At 33.3% G+C, this 26,340-nt stretch overlaps 1 protein-coding gene across 1 annotated transcript in view; it reads right to left on the bottom strand.

Moving 5' to 3' along the window:
- LOC142353425 (neurexin-1b-like) overlaps positions 1 to 25,263 on the bottom strand; it is a 304,883-nt gene extending 279,620 nt beyond the window's left edge. Inside the window, exons 1-2 of the mRNA XM_075405695.1 lie at positions 25,246 to 25,263; positions 19,048 to 19,456 (exon numbers count right to left, since the gene is read on the bottom strand). Of these exons, the coding sequence (XP_075261810.1) occupies positions 19,048 to 19,456; positions 25,246 to 25,263 (427 nt within the window). The remainder of the gene's footprint in view (positions 1 to 19,047; positions 19,457 to 25,245) is intronic.
- Between the last annotated feature and the right edge of the window lie 1,077 nt (positions 25,264 to 26,340).

Here is a 26,340-nt window from a genome sequence, read left to right as displayed (position 1 = left end):
GAAGAAGAAATGAATATCAAATAAGTTTTAAACAACCTCAAAAAAGTGCGAGTACAGAAACATTTTAGCAATTTTGGAAAACCTGAAGTGTAGGAAAACAAAATTCAACATTTGAATAATGTATATTATCAAATTCTCTACGAATTTTGGATAGAAATGAACAAACCACGCTCAATTTGCGCTGAATAGTAAACAAACTCGTTTCAAACCCGTTTCATGTTAAATCAAAGATTCATGTTATTTCTTAGATTAACTCTTCTGAGAAATTTATGGTTCACATCATCCTATTCTCAACGCGACCAATCTTGATCAAAACGTTTTGGATGGGGCTAACTTGTTTAAAAACTTGTTGGGTGCGAAGTGTGCTAAAAGAGACGGCAATTCCCTTCGAGTCTTACTTCTCTTAAAAAATGGATAAGAAGGTGTTTCACTTTAAGGCGCTGTTTTTTTTCAAACATGTTTTCAAATAGAAACTGTCGTTTTAAAAAATCCGTTTGAGTGGAGTTTTCCAACAATTAAATTAGATATTGAAAAATTCCTGCAGCAATATTTCTTATCGCTAGAATTTGAAAAAAAGAGCGTATATAAAGGAGCGTCATCGATAAATTCGCTGAATTTAAAGAGATACACTCAAAAAACCTGAAAGCGACAAAATTTTTTTCAGGCCCAAATTGATTTTTGATACCGATTGAAACTGAATCTAACAATTAAAGAAGAAATGAATATCAAATAAGTTTTAAACAACCTGAAAAAAGAGGGCGAGTACAGAAAAATTTTAGCAATTTTGGAAATCCTGAAGTGTAGAAAAACAAAATCCAACATTTGTATATTATCAAATTGTCTACAAATTTTGGATAGAAAGGAACAAACCACGCTCATTTTGCGCTGAATAGTAAACAAACTCGTTTCAATTTCGTTTCAAGTTAAATCAAAGATTCATGTTAAATCTTAGATTAACTCTTCTGGGAAACTTATGTTTCACATCATCCTTTTCTCAACGTGACCAATCTTAATTAAAACGTTTTGGATGGGGCTAACTTGTTTGAAACCGTGTTGGGTGCGAAGTGTGCCAAAAGAGACGTCAATTCCCTTCGAGTCTTACTTCTCGTAAAAATGGATAAGAAGGTGTTTCACTTTAAGGCGCTGTTTTTTTCAAACTCGTTTTCAAATAGAAACTGTAGTTTTAAAAAATCCGTTTGAGTGGAGTTTTCCGAACAATTAAATTAGATATTGAAAAATTCCTGCAGCAATATTTTTTATCGCCGAAATTTGAAAAAAAGAGCGTATATAAAAGAGCCTCATCGATAAATTCGCTAAATTTAAAGAGATACACTCAAAAAACCAAAAATTGACAAAATTTTTTTCAGGCCCAAAATGATTTTTGATACCGATTGAAACTGAATCTAACAATTAAAGAAGAAATGAATATCAAATAATTTTTAAACAACCTGAAAAAAGAGGGCGAGTACAGAAACATTTTAGCAATTTTGGAAAACCTGAAGTGTAGAAAAACAAAAGCCAACATTTGAATAATGTATATTATCAAATTGTTTACGAATTTTAGATAGAAATGAACAAACCACGCTCAATTTGCGCTGAATAGTAAACAAACTCGTTTCAAACTCGTTTCATGCTAAATCAAAGATTCATGTTAAATCTTAGATTAACTCTTCTGGGAAATTTATGTTTCACATCATCCTTTTCTCAACGTGACCAATCTTGATTGAAACGTTTTGGATGGGGCTAACTTGTATGAAACCGTGTTGGGTGCGAAGTGTGCCAAAAGAGACGGCAATTCCCTTCGAGTCTTACTTCTCGTAAAAAATGGATAAGAAGGTGTTTCACTTTAAGGCGCTGTTTTTTTCAAACTCATTGTTAAATAGAAACCGTCGTTTTAAAAAATCCGTTTGAGTGGAGTTTTCAGAACAATAAAATTAGATATTGAAAAATTCCTGCAGCAATATTTCTTATCGCTGAAATTTGAAAAAAAGAGCGCATATAAAAGAGCGTCATCGATAAATTCGCTAAATTTAAAGAGATACACTCAAAAAACCAAAAAACGACAAATTTTTTTCAGGCCCAAAATGATTTTTGATACCGATTGAAACTGAATCTAAAAAATAAAGAAGAAATGAATATCAAATAAGTTTTAATCAACCTGAAAAAAGAGGGCGAGTACAGATACATTTTAGCAATTTTGGAAAACCTGAAGTGTAGAAAAACAAAAACCAACATTTGAATTATGTATATTATCAAATTGTCTACGAATTTTGGATAGAAATGAACAAACCACGCTCAATTTGCTCTGAATAGTAAACAAACTCGTTTCAAACCCGTTTCATGTTAAATCAAAGATTCATGTTAAATCTTAGTTTAACTGTTCTGGGAAACTTATGTTTCACATCATCCTTTTCTCAACGCGACCATTCTTGATTAAAACCTTTTGGATGGGGCTAACTTGTTTAAAACCGCGTTGGGTGCGAAGTGTGCCAAAAGAGACGGCAATTCCCTCCGAGTCTTACTTCTCGTAAAAAATGGATAAGAAGGTGTTTCACTTTAAGGCGCTGTTTTTTTCAAACTCATTGTTAAATAGAAACCGTCGTTTTAAAAAATCCGTTTGAGTGGAGTTTTCAGAACAATAAAATTAGATATTGAAAAATTCCTGCAGCAATATTTCTTATCGCTGAAATTTGAAAAAAAGAGCGCATATAAAAGAGCGTCATCGATAAATTCGCTAAATTTAAAGAGATACACTCAAAAAACCAAAAAACGACAAATTTTTTTCAGGCCCAAAATGATTTTTGATACCGATTGAAACTGAATCTAAAAAATAAAGAAGAAATGAATATCAAATAAGTTTTAATCAACCTGAAAAAAGAGGGCGAGTACAGATACATTTTAGCAATTTTGGAAAACCTGAAGTGTAGAAAAACAAAAACCAACATTTGAATTATGTATATTATCAAATTGTCTACGAATTTTGGATAGAAATGAACAAACCACGCTCAATTTGCTCTGAATAGTAAACAAACTCGTTTCAAACCCGTTTCATGTTAAATCAAAGATTCATGTTAAATCTTAGTTTAACTGTTCTGGGAAACTTATGTTTCACATCATCCTTTTCTCAACGCGACCATTCTTGATTAAAACCTTTTGGATGGGGCTAACTTGTTTAAAACCGCGTTGGGTGCGAAGTGTGCCAAAAGAGACGGCAATTCCCTCCGAGTCTTACTTCTCGTAAAAAATGGATAAGAAGGTGTTTCACTTTAAGGCGCTGTTTTTTTCAAACTCATTGTTAAATAGAAACCGTCGTTTTAAAAAATCCGTTTGAGTGGAGTTTTCAGAACAATAAAATTAGATATTGAAAAATTCCTGCAGCAATATTTCTTATCGCTGAAATTTGAAAAAAAGAGCGCATATAAAAGAGCGTCATCGATAAATTCGCTAAATTTAAAGAGATACACTCAAAAAACCAAAAAACGACAAATTTTTTTCAGGCCCAAAATGATTTTTGATACCGATTGAAACTGAATCTAACAATTAAAGAAGAAATGAATATCAAATAATTTTTAAACAACCTGAAAAAAGAGGGCGAGTACAGAAACATTTTAGCAATTTTGGAAAACCTGAAGTGTAGAAAAACAAAAGCCAACATTTGAATAATGTATATTATCAAATTGTTTACGAATTTTAGATAGAAATGAACAAACCACGCTCAATTTGCGCTGAATAGTAAACAAACTCGTTTCAAACTCGTTTCATGCTAAATCAAAGATTCATGTTAAATCTTAGATTAACTCTTCTGGGAAATTTATGTTTCACATCATCCTTTTCTCAACGTGACCAATCTTGATTGAAACGTTTTGGATGGGGCTAACTTGTATGAAACCGTGTTGGGTGCGAAGTGTGCCAAAAGAGACGGCAATTCCCTTCGAGTCTTACTTCTCGTAAAAAATGGATAAGAAGGTGTTTCACTTTAAGGCGCTGTTTTTTTCAAACTCATTGTTAAATAGAAACCGTCGTTTTAAAAAATCCGTTTGAGTGGAGTTTTCAGAACAATAAAATTAGATATTGAAAAATTCCTGCAGCAATATTTCTTATCGCTGAAATTTGAAAAAAAGAGCGCATATAAAAGAGCGTCATCGATAAATTCGCTAAATTTAAAGAGGTACACTCAAAAAACCAAAAAACGACAAATTTTTTTCAGGCCCAAAATGATTTTTGATACCGATTGAAACTGAATCTAAAAAATAAAGAAGAAATGAATATCAAATAAGTTTTAATCAACCTGAAAAAAGAGGGCGAGTACAGATACATTTTAGCAATTTTGGAAAACCTGAAGTGTAGAAAAACAAAAACCAACATTTGAATTATGTATATTATCAAATTGTCTACGAATTTTGGATAGAAATGAACAAACCACGCTCAATTTGCTCTGAATAGTAAACAAACTCGTTTCAAACCCGTTTCATGTTAAATCAAAGATTCATGTTAAATCTTAGTTTAACTGTTCTGGGAAACTTATGTTTCACATCATCCTTTTCTCAACGCGACCATTCTTGATTAAAACCTTTTGGATGGGGCTAACTTGTTTAAAACCGCGTTGGGTGCGAAGTGTGCCAAAAGAGACGGCAATTCCCTCCGAGTCTTACTTCTCGTAAAAAATGGATAAGAAGGTGTTTCACTTTAAGGCGCTGTTTTTTTCAAACGTGTTTTCAAATAGAAACTGTCGTTTTTATAAAATCCGTTTGAGTGGAGTTTTCCGAACAATTAAATTAGATATTGAAAAATTCCTGCAGCAATATTTCTTATCGCCAAAATTTGAAAAAAGAGCGTATATAAAAGAGCGTCATCGATAAATTCGCTAAATTTAAAAAGATACACTCAAAAACCTAAAAGCGACAAAATTTTTTTCAGGCCCAAATTGATTTTTGATACCGATTGAAACTGAATCTAACAATTCAAGAAGAACTGAATATCAAAAAAGTTTTAGACAACCTGAAAAAGAGGGCGAGTACAGAAACATTTTAGCAATCTTGGAAAACCTGAAGTGTAAAAAAACAAAATCCAACATTTGTATATTATCAAATTGTCTACGAATTTTGGATAGAAATGAACAAACCACGCTCATTTTGCGCTGAATAGTAAACAAACTCGTTTCAAACTCGTTTCAAGTTAAATCAAAGATTCATGTTAAATCTTAGATTAACTCTTCTGGGAAACTTATGTTTCACATCATCCTTTTCTCAACGTGACCAATCTTGATTAAAGCGTTTTGGATGGGGCTAATTTGTTTAAAACCGTTTTGGGTGCGAAGTGTGCCGAAAGACACGGCAATTCCCTTCGAGTCCTACTCCTCGTAAAAAATGGATAAGAAGGTGTTTCACTTTAAGGCGCTGTTTTTTTGAAACTCGTTTTCAAATCGAAACTGTCGTTTTAAAAAATCCGTTTGAGTGGAGTTTTCCGAACAATTAAATTAGATATTGAAAAATTTCTGCAGCAATATTTCTTATCGCCGAAATTTGAAAAAAAGCGTATATAAAAGAGCGTCATCGATAAATTCGCTAAATTTAAAGAGATAAACTCAAATAACCAAAAATTGACAAAATTTTTTTCAGGCCCAAAATGATTTTTGATACCGATTGAAACTGAATCTAACAATTAAAGAAGAAATGAATATCAAATAAGTTTTAAACAACCTGAAAAAAGAGGGCGAGTACAGAAACATTTTAGCAATTTTGGAAAACCTGAAGTGTAGAAAAACAAAAGCCAACATTTGAATAATGTATACTATCAATATGTCTACGAATTTTAGATAGAAATGAACAAACCACGCTCAATTTGCGCTGAATAGTAAACAAACTCGTTTCAAACTCGTTTCATGTTAAATCAAAGATTCATGTTAAATCTTAGATTAACTTTTCTGGGAAACTTATGTTTCACATCATCCTTTTCTCAACGTGACCAATCTTGATTAAAACGGTTTGGATGGGGCTAACTTTTTTAAAACCGTGTTGGGTGCGAATTGTGCCAAAAGAGACGGCAATTCCCTTCGAGTCTTACTTCTCGTAAAAAATGGATAAGAAGGTGTTTCACTTTAAGGCGCTGTTTTTTTTCAAACTCGTTTTCAAATAGAAACTGTCGTTTTAAAAAATCCGTTTGAGTGGAGTTTTCCGAACAATTAAATTAGATATTCAAAAATTCCTGCATTAATATTTCTTATCGCCAAAATTTTAAAAAAAGAGCGTATATAAAAGAGCGTCAACGATAAATTCGCTAAATTTAAAGAGATACACTCAAAAAACCAAAAAACAACAAAAGTTTTTTCAGGCCCAGATTGATTTTTGATACCGATTGAAACTGAATTTAACAATTAAAGAACAAATGAATATCAAATAAGTTTTAAACAACCTGAACAAAGAGGGCAAGTACAGAAACAATTTAGCAATTTTGGAAAACCTGAAGCGTAGAAAAACAATAGCCAACATTTGAATAATGTATATTATCAAATTGTCTACGAATTTTGGATAGAAATGAACAAACCACGCTTAATTTGCGCTGAATAGTAAACAAACTCGTTTCAAACTCGTTTCATGTTAAATCAAAGATTCATGTTAAATCTTAGATTAACTCTTCTGGGTAACTTATGTTTCACATCAACCTTTTCTCAACGTGACCAATCTTGATTAAAACGTTTTGGATGGGGCTAACTTGTTTAAAACCGTGTTGGGTGCGAAGTGTGCCAAAAGAGACGGCAATTCTCTTCCAGTCTTACTTCTCGTAAAAAATGAATAAGAAGGTGTTTCACTTTAAGGCGCTGTTTTTTCAAACTCGTTTTCAAATAGAAACTGTCGTTTTAAAAAATCTGTTTGAGTGGAGTTTTCCGAACAATTAAATTAGATTTTGAAAAATTCCTGCAACAATTTTTCTTATCGCCGAAATTTGAAAAAAGAGCGTATATAAAAGAGCGTCATCGATAAATTCGCTAAATTTAAAGAGATACACTCAAAAAACCAAAAAGCGACAAAATTTTTTCCAGGCCCAGATTGATTTTTGATACCGATTGAAACTGAATTTAACAATTAAAGAACAAATGAATATCAAATAAGTTTTAAACAACCTGAACAAAGAGGGCGAGTACAGAAACATATTAGCAATATTGGAAAACCTGAAGTGTAGAAAAACAATAGCCAACATTTGAATAATATATATTATCAAATTGTCTACGAATTTTGGATAGAAATGAACAAACCACGCTCAATTTGCGCTGAATAGTAAACAAACTCCTTTCAAACTCGTTTCATGTTAAATCAAAGATTCATGTTAAATCTTAGATTAACTCTTCTGGGTAACTTATGTTTCACATCATCCTTTTCTCATGTTAAATCTTAGATTAACTCTTCTGGGTAACTTATGTTTCACATCATCCTTTTCTCAACGTGACCAATCTTGATTAAAACGTTTTGGATGGGGCTAACTTGTTTAAAACCGTGTTGGGTTCGAAGTGTGCCAAAAGAGACGGCAATTCCCTTCGAGTCTTACTTCTCGTAAAAAATGAATAAGAAGGTGTTTCACTTTAAGGCGCTGTTTTTTTCAAACTCGTTTTCAAATAGAAACTGTCGTTTTAAAAAATCTGTTTGAGTGGAGTTTTCCGAACAATTAAATTAGATTTTGAAAAATTCCTGCAACAATTTTTCTTATCGCCGAAATTTGAAAAAAGAGCGTATATAAAAGAGCGTCATCGATAAATTCGCTAAATTTAAAGAGATACACTCAAAAAACCAAAAGGCGACAAAATTTTTTTCAGGCCCAAATTGAGTTTTGATACCGATTGAAACTGAATCTAACAATTAAAGAAGAAATGAATATCAAATAAATTTTAAACAACCTGAAAAAGGAGGGCGAGTATAGAAACAATTGAGCAATTTTGGAAAACCTGAAGTGCAGAAAAACAAAAGCCAACATTTGAATAATGTATATTATCAAATTGTCTACGAATTTTGGATGGAAATGAACAAACCACGTTTAATTTGCGCTGAATAGTAAACAAACTCGTTTCAAACTCGTTTTCATGTTAGATTACTTCTTCTGGGAAACTCATGTTTCACATCATTCTTTTCTCAACGTGACCAATCTTGATTAAAACGTTTTGGATGGGGCTAACTTGTTCAAAAACCGTGTTGGGTGCGAAGTGTGCCAAAAGAGACGGCAATTCCCTTCGAGTCTTACTTCTCGTAAAAAATGGATAAGAAGGTGTTTCACTTTAAGGCGCTGTTTTTTTCAAACTCGTTTTCAAATAGAAACTGTCGTTTTAAAAAATCCGTTTGAGTGGAGTTTTCCGAACAATTAAATTAGATATTGAAAAGAGCGTATATAAAAGAGCGTCATCGATAAACTCGCTAAATTTAAAGAGATACACTCAAAAAACCAAAGAGCGACAAAAATTTTTACAGGTCCAAATTCATTTTTGATACGGATTGAAACTGAATCTAACAATTAAAGAAGAAATGAATATCAAATAAGTTTTAAACAACCTGAAAAAAGAGGGCGAGTACAGAAGCATTTTAGCAATTTTGGAAAACCTGAAATGTAGAAAAAGATAAGCCAACATTCGAATAATGTATAATATCAAATTGTCTACGACTTTTGGATAGAAGTGAACAAACCACGCTCAATAGATCTGCGCTGGATAGTAAACAAACTCGTTTCAAACTCGTTTCATGTTAAATCAAAGATTCATGTTAAATCTTAGATAAAATCTTCTCGGAAACTTTTGTTTCACGTCATCCTTTTCTCAACGTGACCAATCTTGATTAAAACATATTGGATGGGGCTAACTTGTTTAAAACCGTGTCGGGTGCGAAGTGTGCCAAAAGAGACGGCAATTCCCTTCGAGTCTTACTTCTCGTAAAAAATGGATAAGAAGGTGTTTCACTTTAAGGCGCTGTTTTTTTCAAACTCGTTTTCAAATAGAAACTGTCGTTTTAAAAAATCCGTTTGGTTGGAGTTTTCCGAACAATTAAACTAAATTTTGAAAAATTCCTGCAGCAATATTTCTTATAGCCGAAATTTGTGTTCACTTTCACATTGAAAAGCCAATAAAAACTTTTCAAAAACCAAAACATCGGTATGAACAAGGCATGCTAAAAATCAGCTGTTTGCATACTGCTATAAAAACATTGATCAAATAAGAGTTTACAAATAATTTTATTCAAAATTTTTGTTAATGTTACTTTAAACAGGTCCTCATAAAATTTGTTTAAATTCGTTTTTACAGTAAAATTAGTAGTGATGAAGATTCCATCAAAAACAGAGCTGCGAACTGACACAACGTTACTGAATTCAGATAGGGCAATTTCTCCCACATTTCTAGGATTATTTTATGATATTTTTCCATCTTACAATTTGCTGCACGAATGACTCCTCTGCAAGTCTTCGGAAATTTGTTTCTGTAAGAAGATAAAGATCCCCAACATGCAACCATTGACTTCAAAAGTTCCGTTTTTGCTTCAACTAGCGGATTTTTCAACAGCATAGTTTGCATTGTTTAAAAATAACAGAAAATAGTCTTGTTTGCTTTTTCAAAGCATAAAACGATACGTTGAGAAAACACAACACCGTTTTTAACATCTCCTTGTAAATCAAAGCGTATGTCTAAGAAGACAAGCGGAGAAAACTTATAATTAATAACATTGGTCCTGATGAAAAGTACGCAAGCGCCACTTTGTTGTTGCATTAACTTTTTAGGCGGAAGCTCCAGAATACAACGTTTATGTAGAGTGACTATAATTTTTGTACATTTTTGGAAAAATTTGCTTTCAATTGAGAAAGTCGCTAATCTGATCACCCACTTTCAAACCTTTTGGATTTCCCGGTGTGCTCTGGATTTGTTTGGGTGGGGTACCCTGGGGAGCACTTGGGGTTTTTTGGTGTTCTGTGATGCAGTTCTCTTTTTCTGCCGGGTTTGGTGACACCCTAGGACGAGGAGACGACACCCGAGGACAAAGCTACAATCACTTCGAAACAAAATGAATCAAAATTTGTTTGAAAAATAAAATAATCAAAGAAAAAAGATCAGCGAAGAGATTTGTCTGTTTTCTATTGTTTTCTTGTGATAAATTGACTTTTCGATGTGATGTGTTCATTAAATTTTTACTGTGTTGTTTTTTTTAAATCAAAGTTTCCTTCTCATAAGACTTAAGACTAGGACAGGAGAAGTGTTTTTTGTTACGAAACCAGGATAGGAAATGACTACCGCGGCTTTCTTAGGCGCTTTCGTGTTTAGGTTAAAAAGCAAAAAAATGAGAAAAATCTGTTGTTCATATTGCAGGATCTTGCAAGAAGATGTTAATCTTGCAAGAAAATCGTGCAAAATATTGTTTATCTTGCAATATCTTACAAGATTCTCGCAACATTAACATTCTGAATCAGTCAGGGAAAGCATTTTTTGATTTTTTTAAAACAGATAAATGAAAGAGAAACCCAGAAAGGTATTTTTAAATCTCTAAAAGTATCTCGATTTGTTGAAGCATTGCAACTAATAAATTGAATTAAAACTCAAAAACTAATGTCTGTTTTCTGCTCTTTAGCACCACGGATAGTCAAATAGAAGTCATTTGTGCAACCAAAAAATTGAAACAAATTGCAAAATTACCCAGATTTAGCATTTGACATTTGTTTGTCGTTTTCTGACTGTGTACTTAATTCATCAGCTAATTTTCAATGCACAAACAAATAAATTATACAAGAAAGAGATCAAAGTAACAAATATTGACGCTTAATATAACACAAAGTTCAAAAATGTTTACTATGAGTTTGTTTCGAGCCTAAAAAACAAATTGATTTTGCAGTTACTCAAGGCTTTAAAACGTATTTTTATTATATGAAAGACCATTGACTTTGAAAATTTGATTTTGGATGCCATCAGATTTTCTTTTCTCTTTTTTTCTTAAATTTGTAAATTCGTGTCGGTTACCCGACTAGTATGAAACCAACGTTATAAATTGAAGTTTACCCTATAAAGAAAAGCGTCAGCTGATTTGAAATTATTGTTATCTCCGATCATTCTTTGTCAGAAAACCAAAAAAGATTCAGTTCTGACATTTTAGCCGTTCGAAACAAAGATGGCAACAACCATAAACAAAGTTACAGACATAGATCGGAAAATGTTTACGAATTTTCTACAGGAGCCAGTACCAAAAAGGGGCATTTGTTTTCATTTCTAAAAAAAATCAATGTAAACTAAACGCCCTGTGTGAACTAATTTGATTCATTACTGAAAAAAATGCGATACTTTATACATCATAATGCAAACAGTTCTATAAGCATTAAAAACGGTGTTAGGGATGTTTACCGACAGGGCGTTCAGCCGACAAGGCAAAAATGAGAGGCTTATTTCTGATAGGTCGAAAAATCTGTTTGGTCCAAATAACAATAGTTGGTATGCCTAAGTTTGTCGGCCTAATCGATCATTTTTGCATGTCTGCTCAACCCGCTGTCAGCCAGTGTGGGACTGCAAAAAGTCATAAATAGTAAAAACAATCAAACAGCACCAATATTAGGTTGTACAATATTTGCTAGAGAGGGTATGACTGGTGAAAATGACAGAATGACCACAATATAGACTTTTCGAAACCTAGGGTGAGAGTTAGAACCCTCCCAATACTTTTTCTGTGGCGCTATTTCGAATGATATCCGCGTTATTTCGAATTATGAGACCATATAACCGAATCAGAGTCTGAATACGTTTAAAAAAATCATGCAAGTTCGAATCAGGAACGTGATGTCCCGAAGCATACCACCAAACTTTTGAGTCATATTGAACAAAAGGTTTATTAGGCATAAATGTTTATTGATGTTTATGTTTATATATACATATATGTAAATTATGTAAAACCAGATATGAAAGAAGTTATCTACACAGTAAGAAGGGCTTAGGTTTACTAAAAAAATTATATTTGAGTTGTTCTTGTTAAGACTGAATGTTATTTCTAACTGTAATAAAAGACTTCCTCTGCTTCAGATGCACCAGCCATTTCAAGTACCATGGAGGACATTTGCTGGCGGAACTTGACGTATACAAAGGATAATGGCTCGGATCCTTGGCTAGCTTCGTGCAGATTGTTTGAAAGTCGTGTGACAATTTCTTCAGGTAAGTCTAATAAGTAAAACAATAAAATAAAATATAATTGAAAAATACTAAAAGTTCAATGGTCGTGGGTGGGGCTCGGACGCACTCGTGTTGATAGTCTGGTTTTTCTGTGTAATAGTTCAATGCACTAAGTTGACTTCTCAAGCTGCAGGTTTTTTTGTTTCAAGGCTTTTTTGTTCTTTCGATGTTCAAATTGTCGCTAAATTCAAATGGAGATCAATCAAATCACATGAACGGTTTGCAACCGAAGTGCTCCCTCCTGATGTTGTCTTAGCGGACCGCGCCAAAAGACGTGTTTTCTGCTACATAAATTAAACTTTTCATACAAATAAATTAACATTCCGTTTTTAAGCAGTTAAAGCTGGGACTTAGATCGCTAGCCCTGTTTTCAAAGAATCCTGCTCCAATGTAGAGATCGAATTGAGGGGAGAAAAAAAGATGAGATAAGTTTAGTATAAAAGATGGATAAAAATAGAAAAAGAGTTGGTTCTGACCTAAAAAGCAATAAGATAAAAGTGACAATTTTAAGAAATTTCTGAATAAAAAAGCTGTCCTAACCTAAATCATAAAACAACTGGTTATAAAACCAAAACCTTAACCATAAAACCAAACCACGGGCAGCACATTTGTGGATGTTTCTGTTTGTTTTTTCATCTGGTAGATGTTTTTTTCAAAATCAGTGCTGAGGAATTTAGTATAATAATCGCAAAAAGAGCGTAGAATTAAAAGGCTTCGAAAGAAGGCGCAACTGTGGGTCATTAATTAGGCATAAAAGTATTGATGATAGCTGTGACCTGTTCAGCTCCGAATTGATTAGGGGAGCGACTGGCTGAACAGATGAAAACAACAGAATGAGATGACAAAGAGAGAAAGACAGAGGTTGACAAAAAATGAGTTGTATTTGGCCCCGAATTGACTAGGCTCTAGGCTGGTCGAATCCTCTTAACATGTTTGATTGTTCAGTTGCTTTTAATATTTTATCTATTGAAGCACAGCAGAGGAAAAAAGGAAAATTGGAGGTAAATTAGCTGGACTCAAATCGCGGTCAGAGAAAAAAGTATTCGTTCTCCCGTTGACCACTGCGCCACTTTCTTCCTCTTTAAGACGTTAGAAAAAATTTCGAAGTTTTTTGGATGGAGGGAATACTTCATTGAAACAAGTACAAGTGTGCTGGAGTTAAGTTAGGCTTGAACTGTAGTTGTTTGTACTTTATTCGACCACTTTTGTGCTCTTCACAGCTGTGCCATTCGATAACAATTTGAGTTTATCCGGCTGCCAACGTTTCATTAGCACTTTTTGTTTTTTTTTTTTCAGTTTTTCAGTTTGTTGTTGTACTTAGTTTTTTCCCTGTTTCCCTAGTTTTCCTTCTTTAGTTCTCAGTTCTTGCTTTTCTTCTGTCGTTCAGCCCATTTCTGTTGTTTGAAAGACTATGATCTTTGATGTTAATATTCCGGGATTGAACTGAGCTTGACCCCATTCTGATTGGTTGATCACTTCTTTAAGCAGTCATTTTACCTACTAGTGTATGTTGTATACGGCTAGAATTTTAGTAATGAAGATAATCAAGAGTGCTTTTTACGAGAGTCGAGCGGATACTATTGTTTCTTATATATCAGCTCCGTTACAGACAGTATGTTCTGTTTGATTCTCCTTTGAATATACCCTTTTGAAAATTTGATATGTATTTCTTTGATTGACTTCATGTTTGCCTCTTCATGGAGTTTTGAACCTGGGACCATCTTGGTTCTCAAAGGCCATTTCGCAGAGCTCTGCTTTGCCCATTGTGTATTTTATTGACCAGGACCTGTGAAGGATCCAGCCAACAAGCGTTCGAATACAGAAAAAAGTGGTCGGATCCATGATTTGTAAACCAAAAATAGACTTTCTTCGTTAGCGTTTACGTTAATCAATTTCCAGAGTTGAAATAGCGTGTTCTTTTCTCTTGGTACTAAATCTCTCGGACAAGTTTTTTGGGCAACAACTCCAAAATACGATGTTTATTTAGAGAAAAAATTTTTTCAATGTTGATTTTTTAAAGGAAGATTTTATTCGAGAAGTTTTTTAAAATTAATCTGATCACCCACTTCTAAGTTTTTAGGAAAAATTTTTACAAAAGTTTTTAACAGATAAATGAAACCAAACCAAGAAAATATACTTGAAAAAATAAAAGCAGCTCGATTTGTGGAAGCCTTGAAGCTAAAAGGTGAACCAAAGATACAAAAACCATGTCCGTTTTATGCTCGTTACCACCACGGATAGACAAAAAAGTGCCATTCGTGCAACCAAAAATTGCAAAATGACGCAGATTTAGCACATGGCATTTGTTTGGTTTTTCAATCACTGCCTGTATACTTATTTCATATGATAATTTTTGATACAAAAACCGATAAATTATATAAAAAAGAGATCAAAAAAACAATTAGTAACACAAAGTTCAAAAATGTTTAGTATGAGTTTGTTTCGAGCCTAAGAAAACAAATTGATTTCGCAAATATACTCAAGGCTTTAAAATGTTTTTTTTAATATATGATAGGCCATTGCACTTTGAAAATTTGATTTTGGATGTCATCAGATTTTTTTTTGTTAAATTTGTAAATTCGTGTCGGTTACCCAACTAGTATGAAACCAGCTTTATAATTTGAAATTTACCCAATTAAGAAAAGAGTCAGCTGATTTGAAATTATCGTTATCTCCGTTCAATCTTCGTCAGAAAACCAAAAAAAAAAACTCAATCACCCAACTTGGTACTAAATCTCTGCAATGTTCATTCCACTTAAGGTGTAGAGTGAAAATGATACCTCAGAACTTTATCAATTGGGTGTTCTTAATGGATACTCCTATTATATTGAGTTCAAGAGAAGATTTTTTCTTTGAGGGGTTTTTTAAGATCAAGCAATGAGTTTTATATAAGTTAATTAGAATTTCAGTGAGTCAAATCAAACAATTAGGCTGATCAGTGATGATTGGCGAAATTTTTGAATTAATTTAGGGGATCGTGATTTATTGGGTTTGGTGAAATCCTCAGCGAATTGTGAGATCTGGGCTTTTCTTTGAGGCAAAAGACTGATGTATATGAGAAAGAGAATAGAAGCAATTACGTTCCCTTGAGCTAATTTAGCTGTCCGGCCGAAACAGTCTCTGAAATTGGAATTTATCTTCACAAAAACGTTCTTTTGAGACAAAAAAGATTTTATCCATCTTATAACTGAAATATTTAGCCCAATCGAATTAAAATAGTGAGCAATTCCTAGACACCATACAGCATCGAACGCTTTTTTGTCAAACAAGCATACCCAACCAACGATTTCAGACCAGTGGAGGGCTTCACGGACGTGTTTTATGAGTTCAATGAGGCTGTGTGTGGTACTGCGGTGTTGTTTGTAAGCACTCTGAGTCTAGCCAAATAAACTTTGATTTTGACAATGCTCCATAACAACGTTCTCTACAAGAGTTTCATGTACTTTGGCTAGGCAATTTGTAAGACAAATAGATCGGTAGTTTTTGGCTTTCGATCGCTCTTTGTCTTATTTTGGTATCATTTTAATTTGAGATTCATTACATTTAACTGGAAAATACGAGTTGTTTGTGGAGCAAGATATGGGCAGACAAGCAAAGAGTTTAACATTCTTAGGTAAGAATTAAAGGAATTTGTAGCAAATTTTATTGATGAGTTCAGAAATTTTTGATGATCCTGTTTCGTGACTTTTCAGCGTGTTTTTTAGCAGCTGTTTGAACATTTCACATTTCTCCTTGTCTTTGACTGCCATGAGATCTTTAAAGAATAATTTTGGTTATTCTGCGTGTTTTTGTTTTTGTTTACGCTTGTTTTTATTCGTTAGTTTTTTTTTGTTTTCTAGAAATTTTGGCTACCTTCATTACAGGCACTTTCCAAGATTTTGCTCTTTTTGTTTTCTGACCGCAACATTGCTGGTTTAATTTCTTTCTCTAGGTAATTTATCTCTGTTTTTAAAGAAGCATAGCAATCGGCAAGTGCAATTTAGAGCTCTCTTCTAATTCATCTCTTCAGTTTTATCAGCTTTTGTGTCTCAAAACTGTAGGGGAACGCTTTCGTGTTGATGCAGGAGTCTTTCAAAGGTTTGTGTATTAATTCAACTAAACTGCTGCTGAACCAATTTCATTCATCGTTTTTTGAATAATTCGCAGGCCAGAGATTTGATGATCTGTATAATTTTGGTGCATTTTTTCTAAAATTCTTGTAGTTGAGTTTTGATTTTAATTGAAAAATGTTGTCATTTCTGGGAATCATTGCGGTTATTGTAATTTTGTGACCGCTGCCTAGATCGTCTGATACCTGAAAATCGTTAAAAGACGTAAAAATGGATTTATCGCAAAAATGCAGAACTAAGTTATATTTGATTTTTCCATCAAATGACTGATAGGTGTGATAACCGTTGTTCAGCATATAAAAAGCGCCCTCGTCAATAATCTTTAGGAGCTTTTCTCCGTTTTCAGAATAATAAGAGCAGTTTGGTTCTTGGTGGGGAGAATTCAAATCGGCACATACGAAGACATTTTTCAAATTCCATTAAAATATTTTCTTGCTCAACATCAGCTTTACCGGAGAATTTTAAGCAGTTATTATCCAAAAAATAATCGAAAAGGTCACTTTAAGGCAAAGTTTTAGATTTTCTAGAGTTCGTCCATTGCTATCAGTCTCTTTTTCGTCTGGTTCTGTTCTCTTTATAACAATGCTGTTCTTCACTAAGATAGCAAAGCAAAGACGACCGTTGTTGCAAGTTTTCGCCGCAACGAAATAAAGTCAACTTCATAAGAGTTGTTTTTTTTCAGTTCTTAACTTTATTCAAGCAAATTACAATTATGTCTTCTTCTGCTGAAAAGGAAATCAGATTGCTTGTTTTGTTGTTTAGTCCGCGATGGCTCCATCGCAAAATGTTGAGCTTATACATTCTGCAAAAAGTTTTTGCTGTTTGCTAGGTTGTTTGTCTGTATTGAAAGAACAGGAGCTGTATTTGCGCTCTTAATGCTGCCATGGATTTTTTGGTCATCAATTGTTTGTTGGAAATGCGTGAGGTGCTGCTAGAATTAATATTTATTTTTGCTCAAAATTTCAGCTCCTAGAACAATTTTTTCAGTTGATGGTGGAAGCTCAATGTTTGCTTCAGGTTTGAACTTGTTGGCTACAGATGAGAATTTGTTCTCATTTATCTTTTTCGAGGCCTCAGCTAACTTGTCCCTTATATGCTGGACAGCCGCAATGAACTGTCGCATGAGTTGCATTTAGGTTTTTTACATTAGTGCGACATCATATATTTGTTACTTAGGAGTTTTTGAGTGTTCATACAAAATTATACAGAATAAAAATTGCTTGCGTTCCTTGTTTGACGTTTCATCTGTTATAATTGATTTGCTGTTATTGAGTTTTTCAGTAGTTCTCAGTCATTTTTTTCAGTAGTTCCAGTGGATAGTGTGACAAGAAAAGAAGAAAAATTAATGAGAAAAAAAGATTTTCAGCATACATTGATTTTTTTTCTGGTCATAATCGCAAAACTTCTCAATATCGAGATTATCGATTCATTGGCGCGAATTCTTCCACTGTCCCTTCCGTCTATATATGTTTTTTAATATGCACAATATCAAAAGATTTTAATCATTTGCACATAAGCGCCAACAATTTCCAGTCATGTCATTTTGTTGTCTGAACATTTTTTTTTGGTCACTGTGTCCAATATTTGTCTCACAGTTTCCAATTGTTGCACTTTCAATTTATAAAGCCGGAAAAATTTCGCATAGTCACCTAGAGTTGAAACTTAAACGCGTTTTTTCGGCTTATTTCAGAGTAGTTCGCGCTAATGCGATTTAATTTGAGTCAAGAACATTTTTCGTCTAGACCGTTTTATGATGGCCAATTTTTATGTTGATCTACCGGCTCATATTCCCGCCTCTTCACCCCGGGGGAAATCAGGCCAAGCCGAAAGGAACTTTAATTGTTTTTTATGGGTGCTAATCCCACTTTTAGTTATGATAGATTGATAGCAAGTCCCATGGGTCACTGAGGCATGACGGTGGCTCACCAGCAATGACCAAATGCTTTAAATGTTCTTTTTAGCGAAGTAAACTTTGATGTTAGTAGTATAATTGAGCGCTTTAATTTACTTTACTGTCAATTTCTCAGCCAATCAGAATGGCCTAAAATCTGTATTTTGTCTGGTCTGCTTGTCGACACGACACCTCTAAACCAACCAGAATAGAGAATGAAAATTTTTTAATACTGATTCGCTAGTTGCAATGGTCTACATTTATACACGTCTACTGGTTTTCCTCGAGTCATTATAGATATAACTATATTAAATTAATTCTGGTGTTAGTATGCAACAAAACTGCAAACTAACACATAGCATGGACGTCAAAAGATCTATCAAGATCATCAAGTTGACGCCAAAATATTCTAAGGAAACCATTTACGAAGCAAAATTTGACCACTTTCAATTTTTATGAGACGCCTGAAAACGGACCTTATGGTCTAATGGCGATCTTTCTGGTGCTCTGTTTTTGTATTGATCAACTGTGTAAGTGCTCTATTTATTCTGCTGTAAAGACACCAGTAAACAATTTATTATTATTATTATTTTAGACTAAGGAGAGTATTTGAGGGGAAAAATATGCACAAATTTGAGAACTATAAATATTCTGTCGAAAATTAAATCGACTAACAATTACCACAAAAGAATGGGTTTCGGCCCCCAGTGTTTTTTTATGACCCCCAGGTACAAATTCTATGTTGTTATATAACACGTTACTATGTAAGAAAATAGCATGTGCGCCTGGGGGTCAAAAGATTTATGCTCACTAAGCAGGGGGGGGGGCAGGAGGCGAAACAATATTTTCAAAGAATGAAAGTTATAAAACCCACTCACCTATCTGGCAAAACTCCCCCAAATAGCCCGTCCTGCACTTGCACTGTTTTACATAGTCATCAATGGCGATACACACCCCGTTGTAGTTGCAGTAGTTCTTAGCCGACTTCTCACACGCATCGCCCACCTTTATATACACTCCAAATCCTTCGGCTATCAACTTTGGTCGTTTAAGTGCACCATCGAAGCTGGAAGTGACGAAGTTGCGAATTGTGCCGGAGAAGTTTGGTAGAGATGATATAAATTGATAAGATGTGAAGAAAGGCTCTTTCAGGTTTCGTGGCACTCCCCCCAAGTAGAGGGCACTGGTGAAGTTGAGGAACGCTAGCTGGTTCTGAGCCGAGTTCAGCTCGAATGATGTGTCGTCGCAACTGAAGACGGTGTTGTCAAAGTTGCGCTTCAGTCGAACCTAAAATTTAAAATTAAATCCAAATTAAATTCCATTTATTTTGCGGTTTAGATCTAAGCAAGGGGAATATATAATGTGTTTTTGTATATAATCTTCCAACCCGTCAAATGATAATTGACGTCAGAAATCTAAAACTTAGAAATCGATCACTATATTATTCTTAGATCGAGCCGAATGAAGATTACTGGTATATTATATTTGAAGGCTGCTTGATTCTAGAATGATAGTGGTGGTTTTGAAAATCGAAAAAAATAGGAAATTTTAAAAGTTTGCAAACTCGAATTGATTTTTGCCAGGTAATTTGAAAAAAGAATTGAATCTTTCAGTCTTCAAATCTAAACAAGAACTCCTTATTTCAAGTTCAATTCATTCAATTTAAATATATGAAAATTATCACTTTCGTCAGCAAAAGTCAAAATTGAACGAATACAGCAAGAATGACCAAACGGTTGAGTGAGAATTTTTTGTGGTGAAACCGAATAATTGTTTTAAAACAGATCTTTAAAATCGGAACAAATAACTCATATTGTTAAAAAAAAGTCATGTTTTGCAAAGAAAAAAATTTTTATCTTAATTAAAATTTTAAAAAATTCCAATCAATAACAGCGTTTTGAATAGAAAAAACACTAGCCAATTATGGGTAGGATAAAAGAACTGCAGAAACCGTATCATCATCTTATAAAATTATGAACGTGTTGAGGAACATTACGAGAAAAAGTCTTTTTTCAGATGGTGGAGATTGCCAATGGATTTTGTTGGACATACATAAAGAGAATAACGGTTTCAATTAAAATTACACATATAGCATTCAGTGGAAAAAATTATTCCTAATTTTTTCAAAGAAAAACAAGTTTGTTAGAGTTTTATTTTTGCTGCGTTTCAAAACTAAAATTATTTTTAACATAGAGCCATCTATTCATAAATGAAAATCAATTTATGTTTGATGGAATTGATGATTGAAAATGTATTCAAGGTTGCTTTGGGTTGTTTGCACCTGCTATCAATTACAAAAATTAAAGCAGATAATATATACGTTTGCATTGTGATAGGAGAACTTTTTTGAGCTTGTTTTTTGAGCAAACGAATTTGAAATGTGAAGATTTGTTAATTATATGTAGCCCTTTTCAATTTTCAGAACTTTAGTTCTTAATAGCTGGATATCTTATACAAACAATTTTTGATTATTACTTAAGGTTGATTTCCGATTCACAAATGGATTTGAGCAGGAGAGTTTTTTTCAACAAAACTCCAGCTCTTTGATTTTTACGTGATAACTTCTTATATTTTTAGGAGATACTTAGGTGATATCTTTCAAAACATATATATCCGAACAGAAAATTTTACTAACAATCGTGCTTTATCTAATTGCAACGAAATTTTATTTTGCAGCGGAACAAAAGCAGCATTTACTACTCAGGAAAATTTCGCTGATGTTTCCAAAAAACATGATAAGCAATTTTTGCATCCGATGTTTGCATAAATTTTTCCCATTTCTTTCATTGGAGAATTTTGCTGACTACTCTTCCACAGAGAACTCAGGAAGCAACATTTTGAAAGAAAATATCTGAAAATTGCGAATATCTTTTAAAACTAAGAAATAGAGCCCCTCGAAATTTGACAAAGTTCTTTCTGAAAAAAAACACCAGCCCAAGAAAAGTTACATTTTGAACGTTGTCAAAAACGTATTCGCAGTTTTCATATTTGTTTAAGACACGACTGTGCGGATTTTCTTTGGCATAACCAAAATTTGCTGACTAGGTCGGATGTTTTTTGTATAAAACTGTTCATTCGTCTAAGTAGTGTGTGACTTTGTTACTATCTAATGAAGCAATTATCATAAACAAGGTAACGGTCAATTAATGTATCAGCATATATTTGAACACTTTGTTAAACGCATAGGAAAACAACTGTTCGAAAATTGATAATTATAATAAAACTATTTATTTGAAGAAAATGAATTGAATAGACAATTTGACAAACCTTTCTAATTTAAACATACGCTCTTTTTTCTAAAAAAATGAAAACTACCTGTTGCCAAATTTATTTTTTTTCATAAGAAGACCAATGACTGATAAAATGCCGAATTTGGAAATACACCAAAAGCCCAAAAACTTGTGCAAAATTCGGCAAAAAAACAACAAAAAAATTGTCCAATTCATATTAATTTTTGGAACAAAAAACAACTAATCTTCAAACTTGATGAAAACGCATTAATTGGTTGAACTAAAAAGATAACTCATTTTTAAGATTGAGACCAACTGTTTACAATAACTCAAGTATTCTCTAGTAAAAAAGTTTGGTTTATACTTTTATACCATACTTTTCGCAATACTCTTAGCTTTATTTTTGAACATTTAGCAAAACAGAAATTTTTGAGTACTGGACCGTGCTATAATCATTTGAGCTTTGTTTTCTCGAGTAAAACCATACAAATGGACAAAACTTTCTCAGAAAAACGGCGCATCATTGGGAAAAATTTAAGCTCTTCACTAAATAATTGCTGTGAAGACAGCTAGAAAAAGTTATCCCAAAGACCCTCAACATCAGTTTCGTTCAATTGATCTAGCAATTTTGAGGACACCTTATGGGAAAACGAAATAAAAAAGGTAGTCCAATTAGGTGCCAAAAATGAGTTCTGATGACCCGTTGAAAATCAGCACATTTGTACGATTTCTTTCCTGGTCAATGGATTTTGTTCTGTAAAGATATAAAAAAAACTATTGTTGAACAAAAAGCGGAAAAATGGCAGCAAGAGGCTGAAATTAACAATCAAGAAGAACTGAAAATTGTTTGCGTTCTTTGAATTTTGATCAAACTGTCCAGAGTTCGTTTCTGTTTTTGAACCCATATACCTGTCTGAAATATAAAATTGTCGGTAACTCTATTTGAATTCAATGATATTATCAACGTTGCTGAGAACCTACAATTCCCAACGTTTTAGCAGTACGTTTTAACCAATATCTGAAACGTTTTTTAAAAAAAATGCAGTCATCAAAAGGATGCCATGTGAGTATAATTCTTTTTTATACAAAAAAAAAGAAATTTATAATTTTTGGGAACTTCTTAAATGAAGTCTCAATTCATACAATAAATGAAGCCAACTTTCTTAAACTTAAAATCTGGATCTTATATTCCTCTAAAGACATTAAACGTTAATTTCCGCGAGAGAAAACTACAATTTTCTGCATTTGGTAGTCATTTTTATTAAATATTGCATACTGTTTAGTGGTTTAACGATCTTCCGAATTTGTTATTTTCTTTTTTCAATGACCAGTTAATTTTTTGCAGGTGTTTAAATGATAATAGAGGTGCAAAATTTTAACTCATCAAACAATTTATTTTTCCCTAAAGATTTCAGAATACTGGTGCTGCTTGTGAGAAAACGTTTATCCTGCAACAAAAAACAGACCCCGAGAAATCAACAAAAAATACCAAAGAATCAAATTTGCATAATTGACTAACTATTTAAGCATATGAAGGGTAAATTTGCAGAAAATTTTCTTTTGAAAAATTTGTTTAATCTGATTACTTTTTAAAACTTTGCTAAAAGTGCTTCTTTAAGGGAGAATTGTAGTTTAGTACATTCAGCTAATCTAAAGAAGCAATTAGTTCACCAGAACAAAATCGAAGTTTTGAATGCATCTTCCCTTTTGAGTTTTGCGAGGCAAACAAATCTCATTTGTGTTTTTCTAATATTAACTAAATTCAATTCCATTTTGTGCCATGAAATTGCTTCCATCTCTTTTTTGAGATTTTTGCAAGAAAAATTATAAAACTTTCACTTAATCATTTTAATGTCGTGTAACTTAGAATCAGTGTTCTCCAAATTTTGGGTTTTTGAGGGTCACGAAACCAACAGATTTCAACTTAGAGGGCGCTACGAAATCAAACTTTGCAAAACAGGGATCTCAAAGTCAGGATGACAAACTTGTTTTGATCAAGCCATAAGCCAGTAGAATGCAAACAAAAAGGTGCTAGAAAAATGCATTTAGTTTTTTTACCGTTTCGATATTTTTTGCTTAATGGTCTACAAAGTAAAATTCTCCAACGATTTTAAAACGCAATTTTGACTTCGAAGTTTAAATCTTAGAGCTAAAAAACTGAGTTTGCCATATTGATACAGAATACTTGAAATTTGAGGAGGTGCCGTTATTATTCTTTAATACTAAAACAAAACACTGCTCAAAGCAATCTAAACACTGCAAAAACTAGACAAAAATCATATGATTTTGAAAAAGATTTCAGTTAAATGAAGCCACAAAATAGATAAAATAAGTCTTTTTCGGATTTTGTTTACAACTATTTAATCTGATGTGCTCAGCTTTCAAAAAATAATTTTCACCGGCTCCGATGTGATAAACGGGAGAGTTACAAATTTTCGAAGTGTTGCTATGATTTTTTCAATTTTTTCCCCTCAAACCCAAATGCATAAGCATTTATCTATTTTTTAATCTGATTTTCAAATCTGTCTACGTAACTAGAAAAATTACTATGTTGACTCTTTAAATGTTGGTTAAGACTGTTCCTGGGGCTAAAAAACTGCACAAACTGCTGTTTATAACATCAAAATCTTCACATGATTTTTGACAAATTCTGAAGTTGGCTATGAATTTTTTATCTCAATCTGATTTATGACTGACCATAAAGAATGAAATAGTGAAATAAAACTAAAACCGATGTTAGAATCAATGGACTTGTTGGATCTATTTTGTCCCACACCAGCTTAGTGAGCATATGACTATTACGTCCCTCCAGGCACACTTGCTTATGTTTACATAGCAACGTGCTATATAACAAAACAAATTTGATAAGTGGGGGCATAAAAGATCAGGGGGATTGACGAAACAGAATAGATACGATTTGTCTTAAGATATACACTATGGTACCAAAAAGCTACGTATGGCATGATTTCTGCTTTTAAAGCATAATTTGTGCTCAATTAGCATGACTTGCGCCAAGGCGTGAATAAAGGTGTGAAATTCAAAGTCAAAATTCCAAAATATATAACTGACCGATTTTATAAAATATTCCAAAACCTAACTGGAGTAGATCCGCGTTAATCGTAACGCTTTCTCTTACTGTGAAACAATTGCCAGAGGTACAGTTAGACAAATCCTCAAAAATATGGAGTTCTTTGGAGGAATGCTGCAAAGAAAGTTAGTTTGAAGAAAAAAGCACGTTTTTTGGTTCAAAGTGGTTTGCCATTATGCTCAAGAAACCTTTCTCTTTCTATCAATATGTTGCTTTTACTGATGAAACAGGAGTGCGCATCTTCAACGACGGAATTGTTTGAGTTTTCGACGAAATAGACCAAGAATAGAACCAGAAAAATTTGAGTTCGGACAAGTTATCATGTTTTTGGGGTGAAATACGATTAAATCGACAAGAAATGCTTGTTAGGTGTCCAAAAAAGCTAAACGCTATCGATTAAACAAAATAATGCTCCTGTGCATAAATCGAAGATTATCTGCAATTTTTTTCCAAGAAAACGAGTGGAAGGTACTGGAATGCCCAGCATAGAGTCCAGATCTGATTCCTATTTAGAATTTATGGGCGATTCTTCGCAAATAGAGTTTTTTTTTGGGAAAAATTAGAAGAAAACATGTATGAAATTTGGAATTAAAATGACACCGACGTCGTGAGAGACCTGTATGAAAACTATACAAACCATCTACTAGTCGTTAAAAGAGCTGAAGGTGTAATGACGCGTTATTAGAGAACAAATTTCAACTCAAAATGTTATATTATTCGATGTTTGTATTGCTTTTTAAAAAAATCGTCAGGTGTACGTAGCCTTTTGGTACCATAGTGTATTTGGTTCATTTCTACAAAATGTGGTCAATATTGAATTAGTGCCTATAATTTAGCATCTTAACTGAAACGTGATATTAGTGTAGGATTTAATAGTTAAAATGTTCTAGAGATGGGTATTTTTTACCGAAAACCATAAGTATAAGTAACGCCAAAAATCTGCATTGCTAGAAACTAAAATGCAAGAAGTTCCTATGGCTTTAGCCAGAAGTTTGACCTCCATCAATTGTCGTCATTTCAAAGCGTGCAAGTTGAGTGTTCTAAGTAAGGTTACGTGTCTCTGCAGAAGTCACTTTGAAATTTATCGAACCAGTTCGTGTTTTCTATAAACGCCAGAAGTTCTGAGTGACTTCAAGCTGAATCAACTAACCTATACTTAAAACACGCATTTTGTACGTTTTAATAAAGGGGCGAAAACCAATGGTAATCAACTTCTGGCTATGTATATAGCAAATTCTGGTACTGCAGAATTTGGGAATTTTATATAGTGTGCACGTGCGTGTTTTAGTAGTAATCAATTAGATCTATTCGGTTTCGGCCCAAGCTCAGTGGAAATATATGTTTTATGACCCCCAGGCTCACGTGAATTATTTTTACACAGTGACGTGCTATATAACAACACATAATTTGTAACTGGGGGCCACAAAAAACACTGGAGAGGGGGGGGGGTAGAATAAATCCAACCATTTGTACACTCGAGATCATTTAGATAAACCATTTAATTAATATTGGCGGTAAATTTTATGTGACATTCTGGCTCTGTTTTCTCTTTGAAAGCATTTTTCATGTCTAACAGTTTAATTAGATTAACTCAAAATTGAACTAACATTAATGAGAAAACTAACCAGACCATGGCATTACAAGGCATAGTATTTTATAGACCATTACAAGATATTGAGCTAAATTTAAGACTCAAACACTAAAATTGAACAATGTGGTTGATTAGATACCACTTAAAAATATGTGAGATAATAATCGGTCTAATAGTCACTTGTCAAATTCTAGTGAGATTTTCAACGGTTTCGTCAACTCCTTATTTCCGCTTTATCAAGAACCAGGGAATTGAAGCCTTA

The sequence above is a fragment of the Convolutriloba macropyga genome, chromosome 1 (assembly GCF_964194025.1).
Source record: "Convolutriloba macropyga chromosome 1, txConMacr16.3, whole genome shotgun sequence".
NCBI classification, from domain to species: Eukaryota; Metazoa; Xenacoelomorpha; order Acoela; family Convolutidae; genus Convolutriloba; species Convolutriloba macropyga.
The sequence above is the reverse complement of the archived record's forward strand: the minus strand, read 5'-3'. Positions and strand labels throughout refer to the sequence as shown.